Source organism: Ctenopharyngodon idella, chromosome 2 (assembly GCF_019924925.1).
Source record: "Ctenopharyngodon idella isolate HZGC_01 chromosome 2, HZGC01, whole genome shotgun sequence".
Lineage (NCBI taxonomy): Eukaryota > Metazoa > Chordata > Actinopteri > Cypriniformes > Xenocyprididae > Ctenopharyngodon > Ctenopharyngodon idella.
The window spans coordinates 5,804,939-5,814,076 of NC_067221.1; the positions used below are offsets into that span (position 1 = coordinate 5,804,939).

The 9,138-nt window shown below is 38.7% G+C and overlaps 2 protein-coding genes across 2 annotated transcripts; one reads left to right on the top strand and one right to left on the bottom strand.

The window, feature by feature from the left end:
- Positions 1 to 451: 451 nt before the first annotated feature.
- On the bottom strand, positions 452 to 1,635 carry LOC127499718 (cerebellin-1-like). The gene is made up of 4 exons (XM_051870242.1): positions 1,342 to 1,635; positions 1,203 to 1,265; positions 992 to 1,123; positions 452 to 905 (listed from the first exon to the last, which is right to left on the bottom strand). The coding sequence occupies exons 1-4, from the start codon at positions 1,508 to 1,510 to the stop codon at positions 628 to 630; spliced, it is 642 nt and encodes a 213-aa protein (XP_051726202.1). The 5' UTR covers positions 1,511 to 1,635; the 3' UTR covers positions 452 to 627.
- A 415-nt stretch (positions 1,636 to 2,050) lies between these two features.
- Positions 2,051 to 9,036, top strand: zgc:66427 (uncharacterized protein LOC406256 homolog). The gene is made up of 5 exons (XM_051870191.1): positions 2,051 to 2,993; positions 3,996 to 4,091; positions 4,189 to 4,294; positions 6,694 to 6,782; positions 7,016 to 9,036. The coding sequence occupies exons 1-4, from the start codon at positions 2,489 to 2,491 to the stop codon at positions 6,749 to 6,751; spliced, it is 765 nt and encodes a 254-aa protein (XP_051726151.1). The 5' UTR covers positions 2,051 to 2,488; the 3' UTR covers positions 6,752 to 6,782; positions 7,016 to 9,036.
- The last annotated feature ends 102 nt before the right edge of the window (positions 9,037 to 9,138 follow it).

Sequence of the window (9,138 nt, forward strand, 5' to 3'; positions counted from 1 at the left end):
GTCCTATGTCATGCAGTGAGAGAGGTTCAAAGATGGCTGTTTTGCCGGTCTGGTGACCAAAGAAAGCCTACGATCATCTTCTGACAGTGTCAGATATTCAGCTTGATCAACGCACAGTGTGTTTGCTGCTACGACCTACGTCTACTGACCAGCCAATAAAAATGTGACATGAAATCAACGCGACATGGCGCTAAAACTTAAAACTGCTCAAGCTCTTTTCCCTTCTTCTTTCAACGCTTCCATTTTATTTTCAGCACACATAAAAACTACAACTGTCAAAGTGATTCAACATAGTGTTTTGTTTACCAGTAGCGCATGCTGATGACGTTTTATTCTTCTATAGTAATTTGCATCGTAGCTATTAACTTTCACTATTGCTTTAAAATATAAATCAAAGGTTAAACTTTAATTTGCATTTGAAATAAAAAAAGCTGAAGAAAAAGTCAACAAAAAGAATAAAGACTTCTTTATTATTATTATTTCTTATTTACCTATCATGTAAAGGAGGAGTTTAGTATCATACAATGTTCTCTTCCTTTGATGTAAATATCACACATATATTATTATTATTATTATTATTATGACAATAGTAACATTTTTTGTCACAATTCTGAATTCAGTTGACGCTCACAGAGGAAAAAGCAGAAAACCGCTGAAACTGGTGAAGCTGCTTTCATAATCATAAACCCAGCTGTTGTCCCACAGCTGTGTGCTCACTTGATCACCCTTCTCCAGCGAGAGAACGACACCATTGCTGGCGTTAGCATTGGTCACGGGCTTCTCAGTAAACACAGAGCACTGGGTTTGATTATTTTTAAGGAGACTGACTGCCATTTGTTTAGAAGAGTGAGCGTGAGCATAAAATCTGAAGAAGTAGACTCCATTCACTGGTGCTGTGAAAATACCTGCGAGACACAAATGAATTCATGCTTAAAAATGTACTTAAACATCATAATTAACATAATAAAGATATGTGAATGGCACGGGTCACCTGTGTTGGAGTCATACGCATTTCCCGTGTTAGTGAAAATTTTTTTGTAGATCAGGGGTGTCCGAGCTTCAAAGGGCCCAAATTGTTGTGATCCAGATGCCACAAGTCCAACTGAAAAGGCAACCTCTTTGGCTGTGAAAAGGGAAGTTTTTTGTGTCATGTTTACACTCGGTTTTAAATATAACATCATAGAATAAGTATTTTCACTTACCTCTATTCTCTGCCTGGAGAGATTCAAGTTTATTACTTGCGGCTCGTGTCAAAATCCTTAAAGCTGTTCAGAAGGAACATTTCAGTATAATGTTTCGTGCTGGAAATGATTCAACAAATCAACGTAGATAAAAATGTACCTTCATTCTCTCTCTTCAGCTCTTTCAGAGTTTCCTCTGTGGCTGTCAGCCTTTCCTCAATGCTCTTCAGCTGTGCCGATGTGATTGAATCATGTGCCAGTGAGACCCAAACACAGAGCAATAAAAGCATCTTTTGAGCTGCCAACATCTTCATAGCTATGATTTTCATAGTGCATGTTGAATTTTGCACCGTTTGGGGCAATACTGAACCACATGATGCTGTAAAGTAAATATGACCCTTGTATTGTTTGGACACTGACTCAAATTAATCTGTATTTAAGTGAGAAGATCAAATCTCACTAATAATAACTTTTGCAGCAATACTAACTCTACACAATATTTTTCAGGCATATTCTTTATAGGCAAATGTCACAATATATGCTTGAAAATGCTATAGGCTTGACATCGGTGCTTTGTTCAGAGACAAGTGGCTTTTTTTTATTTCAATAGTTATTAATTATAAAAATAGCCTATCGTTTATAATATATCCCAGTGATATGAAACTGAGCAGCATAAATGTAAATGTATTTGAAAAGTGTTCACTGTTGTCTCCTGTATGAGCATTAATTTAAGAAGGTTAAATGTTAAGTATACATGAATAAAAAATAAATGTACAAACTTAATATAGTACATATAACTAGGAATGAAAAGCATCAATTATAAAATAATAGCTTAGGCTATTACATCTCGAAAAAATGTATTGCACCCTTTAAAAAAAAACAAATTAAAATGGCGGCACAGATTTGTGACTTGCTATGAATGACATCTAGCATAATATTTCATTCTCCCGAAACAAAATCACATACTTTTCAAACATTCATGCGCCTGCTCCTCCATTGGCTAAAAAGTTAATTTAGAGTGTGGCGTCACGCTGTCGGTTGAACGAAGAAGGAAAGAGGCCAACTTCCGGTATGGTGCGGTGAACGGGGACCACAGGACATAACTGCCAGGAAAATGCGGTAGGCAGTTGTCATAACTGAAAGCGAAATAAAACACAGCACATCTCGGTGCTATCTTTACGACTTTAAAATAAATGTGGCATGTGGTTATATGGCCTAAGGGCTTTGTGACGGAAGCAATCGGGTTAGCTGATCAGCCATCGATCGATCGGTATTAGGGAGTGCGCGAGCTCTGCGCGCGGTTGAACATGGGGACGAGATCGAGCCGTTTACACGAGGAAGCTGCTTCGACACCTTTCGATAAAGATGGCATCAAGAGAGAATCCTGCCGACGAATCCGAAGCACCAGGCCCACTAGCCTCATGGTGGAGTTCTCCGGGAGTTTCGATCATGACTCCGAGACGAACCGCAGCCGGTCGGAGGAGGGCAGCGACTCGGATACCGGGCAGCAGGCGAGCGGCGACGGCAGTCCCGCCGACCGCCACACATCCCCGTCGCTGAGCAGCCAGGCCTCGCCGACGGACGAGAGCGGAGCCGATGAGAAACGCGAGGAGGACGGCAGTCCAGGAGGCCCTGTGGGCGGGGAGGAAATAGGCCGTGCACCGCAGCGCACTTTCTCGGAGCGTTTGCCCAGCGGTCGCCATTCTTCCACCAGCGGCGTCACGGCGAGGTCCGCCCGGGTGAGAGGGACCCACGCACGGCCAGTCTCTGAGGCGTGGATCGGCCTCTACAGACTCAACAACCGCCACGGTGGTAAGTTAAAGAGCTGCTCGTTTCGTTCCCTCAGCAGTCATTTCAAACGTTACACCCTGTTAAATCTCCGTTCTGTCATTTAAACCGGCACTGTTTACAGTGAGTAAAATTAGTTTACAGGAGCTCAACAGCTTAATATGTTATGTATTAAACAAAATAAGCCTATATGCATTTATCCATGCTATTCAAAAAGGATAGTTCGCCCAAAAAATTAATATTGTCATTATCACTTTTCTCATCAAAATATGTTAGCTGTGACAGCCCCAGTTACCGTTCACTTACATTGAAAATGGGGCAAAGAAAGTGACAGCATCTGTTTTTGTTTTTAGCTTAATGAAAGTTTGGTAACACTTAACAGTAAGGGTCCATTTGTTTGCATTGGCTAACAGGAACTAACAATAATACATAAATCATTTATTAATCTTTAACATTTGTTATATTATTAAATTAAACAGTTGTATATGATTATATCATTTAGTGGTCCTGTATTTTTATTAACTAAGGTTAACAAAGATTAATACATACTGTAACAAATGTATTGCCTGTTGTTAATTTTAGTTAATGCTTTAACTAAAAGAACCTTATTGTAAAGTGTTACCGAAAGGTTATGTACATAATAAAATGGAAAACAAACCCAATTTGACTAATATGAAAGCATATAAAACATGGAAGGTGATTAAAAGAGATGAATGGTTTTGCACTAGACTAATGAGCTTGTGGTATAATTAGGCTTTGGGGTTTATAGACATTTCAGGCATTCCTGACAGGATGATCCATGATGGATTTAAACGCAAAGACCAAAGGTAAACCCAGTTTACTAATGTTGTCTGTGTAATTTTTTTTTTAGACTATATTGGTCAGTTGGACATTGTCCAGCCAGAGGGTTCAGAAAAGTGGGCCACATTGGCACAGGCTCACCTGTCTATTACTGTGACTGGCCTTCATTTCATGAAACGCTTTCTGTATCTCCAGTTTGGATTATAGTTTTTCTCTCCTTTCCAGCTATTCGCTGTCCTTTTTGCACCAAGCCGTTCCCTGGAGGGCGGATCGAGGAACACCTCTTAAGTTGTCTGACTTCTCCACCTCTCCCTTATAACAGTAAGCAACTAAGCATCCAGTTTGTTTTTATTATTGTTTTTCTTTCATCTGCTCATATCTTAGTTATTAATTATGTTGTATCTTATTTGTCCAACAGCGGATGTGCTTGCTAAGGACAGTGGAGAATGCTCAATCTGCCTCGAAGACCTCCTACAGGGAGAAACCATTGCTCGACTGGCTTGCCTGTGCGTCTACCATAAGAGGTAACTGTGAAGCACACTAAATAGGGATTTCAGTGTACATACATTTCCATAATCGATCATTGTTTAAATTAACGATCAATTAATCGCTAACCAACCAAGTGGGGGGCGCTAAGTTATCACGTTACTTAACCACTTGCTTAACCAACACAAAATAGGAGTCGTTTTAAAGCTTTATAAGCTTGGCTTTACAGTGATTGTAGTGAATATGACCATCACTTAACATGTGCTTGTAAATTTACTGGAAGTGTAAATTAGAAGTGCTCTATTTTTATAGCGTGAAAAAATAACTGCTTTACATGAAAATGTGATCTGTAAAATCATCGTACATAACAGATAGACTTGTCATAAATTGTTGAAAGGTCTCAACTAGCAGAATACAACAAGAATAATTGTTTTAATTAGAGTCCAAACTATACCAAGTATTTGTATGAAAAAGCACCACTGACATGTGTAAACCGTATACACATGATGCCATCTATACAAATTTTGCGCTACATTTTTGTTTGTAATTTCACGAAACGATAGTATATCGCATATCTTTATTCAGAGCAGGTGGTCTCAATGTGTAGATCACGGAGTGACATGTCATGCTGCTTGGCTAAAGCTATAGGACTTCCTGGGATCCGATCGTGTCATGATCATGACGCAGTGTTTTCCAACGTCATTTGAAAAGTTGAACCAATGGAAACTGGATCTTGGTTGTGGTGGGTGGGTAGGGATGATGTGTAGAGACCAGTCAGACACTGTTTTACAGCTGGAGCGTGCTTGGATTGGTTTGATTTCTCAGATTGACAGGTTTTGATTTACATAAATAGGAGCGCACAGCTGAAACAGCACTGGAAGATCATCACTCATCAACCAGGATCTTATTACTTGTCGTTTATTCTATGTACTAGTGTTGTCAAGAGTACTAACTTAGGTACTGAAATTTTAGAAAAATGTGACAATACCAGCATTTCCCTCCAGCATTTTGAACAGATTCTTAAACACCTCTGATTGGTCCTTGTGTTCACACACTCAACAGATATGTCTGTGATTGGCTACATGTGTAAGCATGAATGTTTAAAGCGTTGATCATTGTAGCCAATCACCGACATATATGTTGAGTGCGTGAACAGAACGGCCAATCAGAGGTGTTTAAGAATCCGTTCAAAATGCTAGAGGGAAATGCTGGTATCGACACATTTTTAAAATTTCAGTACTGACTTAATACCGAAGTTGGTACTTTTGACAACACTACTGTGTACTTTTATTATGGCGTTTACACAAGCGAGTAGTTCTTATGTTCAGTAAAAGAACTTGTTTGGAGGGTTTTTTTTTTTTTTTTTTGGTTAATTATGTTTAGAAATAAACAGTTAGACTACCTAAGACAGGTATGAAGACATTAGGTGTGTTCGTGTGTTCGCTGACCGATCGGTGTATGACATCAAAGTAGGGCTGTACCGATTCCTCGATTAAATTTGAATACTCTATTTAAAAAAATCCTCGATTTCAATTTGCCCGTGTCGGGTAACCGGTAAAATACCGGAAGTAGCGCTTTCCAAGGACGAGAATCCATGAAACGCATTATTAGACTGTTTTCTAAGGCTGCACGATATTAAACCCGTTTAAAAATCATAATAAAGCATAATGCTATTGTGAATTTACAAAGGCTGTGAATCAATTAAATGTATATGCTGCAGGTTTATTATATACGCTATGTGCATCTCAGAGCAGCTCCGTTCATAGTAAATGCAGCTTCACGTGAACTGTTATCATTTACATGAGTGGTGCGTCTCAAACTCCATCTCTGCGTATGCTGGGAGTTTGGATTGCTTTTAACGTTCATCTGGAAACGCAATGTGCGACATTTAATCAGATTTGTAAGGTAAGTCATCTATAAACCTTAGCAAATGCAGGAGAATACATTATAGAGTATGTTTCTATTTGGTGCAATGTGCTAACTGCTCGTCGCGATTTCAAAGCCCTTGTTTAAGCCCACATGTTCTTGTTCAAGAAATTACAGTGGTTGTAGCATTTCTGTCATAAAGAAATGGCCAAATATTAAAGATTAATGGGGTGATTACTCTAGTAATCGCTAGAATAATCGAACGGTTACTCGATTACCAAAATAGTCGATAGCTACAGCCCTACATCAAAGTATCGCTAGAACGATTAGAGAGCAGACGGTGTAATACGTAACTACGGCACGCATGAGCCGCACGCACCTCAAAACTACGCACTCTAATGATGACCTTGCTTAATCGAACATTAATACGTTTTATCAATTAAATTATCGGCAAGTAATTGATCGATTAATCGTTAGCATCCATAACACTAACCATTCTAAAAATAAATCATAATTTTGCTGTACAAATGAATGCTTTCAAATATGTAATGGTTGATAATTCTCTTAATAGCTGCATTGACACATGGAGCAAAGTGAAGCCATGCTGCCCTGAGCATCCTTTTGAATGATTCATGTTCACGTGCAATGACATTGACTCAGGTGAGCTTGTTTAAGTTGATTTATTTATTAAAAATGTATTAATATAAGTAAAATTCAATCAAATATCATCATTTACTCACCTTCATGTTGTTCCAAATCTGTATGACTTTTTCTTCTGCGTAAAAGAAGATTTTTTTTTGAATAATGTTTCAACATTGGACCCCATTTTCAAAAGATTTTGTTTTTTGTATTTAGATTCCTCCTAACTTTTTTTTCCCCCCATCTTTTTTTAGGAGACTATACCCCCTGGCAGGAGCATATATTTTCTGATGAGAGGATTGAAAGAAAGACACAAAGGAACAAAAACAAATAGCAAACATCAACACTTGTGCTCAGCTTAGTCAGTCTGGCCCCGAGTGAGCCTGGCTTCAACTATCTGACGTGACTCTTGAGACTTGGCTTTTCTCTTGCTCTACAGCACCTGCGCGAACGCCGGGTTTGCTCTGCTTGCCTTTTCTCTTTAACTCTTTAACTGTAAAACTCAGAGTGAAACTGAATAGAACTTTGAAAAAGAAACCAATGTAAACGGAGAGAAAAGTTACACATGGAACGCCTCTCGGCGTGGACATCTTGATCATCTCCCGCAGTGGGATGGCGTTTGGGTTCTTCTTACCATGGAAATGTGGCGATCTGTCGTTTAGAAACGTTTGGTTTTGTGCAGCCTGCTGGGGTTGCATTGGCTTGAATGAACTACTTGAGTTTGTTGGGCAGATCCCAAATGAACGCAAATGAGTTGTACATGCGTAAATATTGCACAGGATTACTTGTGAGGCATGATGTTTTATATTGCGAATGATACATAATGATGTTTTTGGGGATAATCTATTTTGTTTACCCTCTCCCCTTTTTGTTACTATAGGAACATTTCAGAGGCAGAGTGAAATTTCCAATAGATTCATTTGATTAGTGACTTTTATCCATCAATGAGGCAAAACTCCCTCTCATTTCCACATCAAGCTCTTTTAACCTCTCGATCTGATTGCTTTTACTCAGTTGAACTGTATATTGTTAACAGATCAGAGCAATACTTCCTCTAGTTAGATTAATGGACGTGTTATTGGTTGCAGTGAAGTGTGTGTTCAAGTGTGTACTCAAATGCAGAAGATTTTGACGCTGATGACCTGACCGCATGTACTACTCTAGGAGGGAAAGATGAAATGGCTTTTCTGAGTCTCAGAAATCCATGTACTGTACGCTCTTTACACCAGGCCTTGTCTACGTTGAATGAGGCCATCTGTGGAGTGGAGATGTATGTCAGGCGCAGTAATGCCATATGGCGCATGCTTTGCCTGAGGATGGTGATTGAGAACAGCTGATGGGTAATTATGACAATGTCATCGACCCCCCTTGGAATTAATATATCCAATGGAAAGGTAACTCTTTTACACAGCCCTCCACAGAGATGCTTGTTAAATATTTAGAGAGTATTTTTTTTTCATGTTTTGAGGTTTAAGGGGTTTCTTGATTGTGGGTGGGTGTTATCATGTTCATTATTCAGTTGTGTTTTGTAGCGGTCTGTTACATTTTTGCCTTAGCTCAAGGATTCATATATTTTGAGTGGCTTTGAATGAAGATTTCCTTGCCGCCTCAGAGATGTCGTCTCCTTCTAGCTTTGAAAGTATTGCAATGTGTTTCCTTTACATGACAGTCTAACGGTTCTTTCCAATTGAAAACACAAGAAATGCCAAGCGTGTCTGAGTCGTTTTTACAGTTACATTTATGTTTTGTTGGTGTTGTGGAGTGGAGGGAGGTATTGTCAGAGTATTTTGACAATCTTTTAAGCTCTGTAAGTTAGCTTTTGCCCTTTAACTCATGTGGTGCCATACCTCAATATCCATATTTACTATATTAACCTGGGGCTTAGCTAACTCCAAAGGTGGTGTTTGAATTTTTTTTTTATATAAAATATACACGCGCAGTATAAATACTATAGAAAGTTCTGTAATTATTCAGTGCTAAGGGTCTTTACCCGCTTGATCCTGTGTTTTGAGAGTTGTCGGTCAAATATGAATGAGTTGGGAATGTTCTTTAGGTCAATATGATTTGCAAATATTCTCATCCCCAAACACAGACAATCTGCCTTCATTCTGCTAAAGAACAATTGAGTATTTATTTATTAAAATGTAAATATGTATCACTTCAAAATGGCTTTGTCTTTTGTTTGTCCATGATGCTGTTTCTATGCCTAAATCTTTTGTATGTCTGAAAAATTGGTTTTATATGTATTTTTTACAATAAATATGCTTAAGTGTGATTGTTGTTGTGCTTTGGATCATCTTTTCTTATGTAAATAAATCACGTCAATATATTAACAGTAGTTGTGAAGACGTAAATTGAAAGTGCTTGCATTTATGAT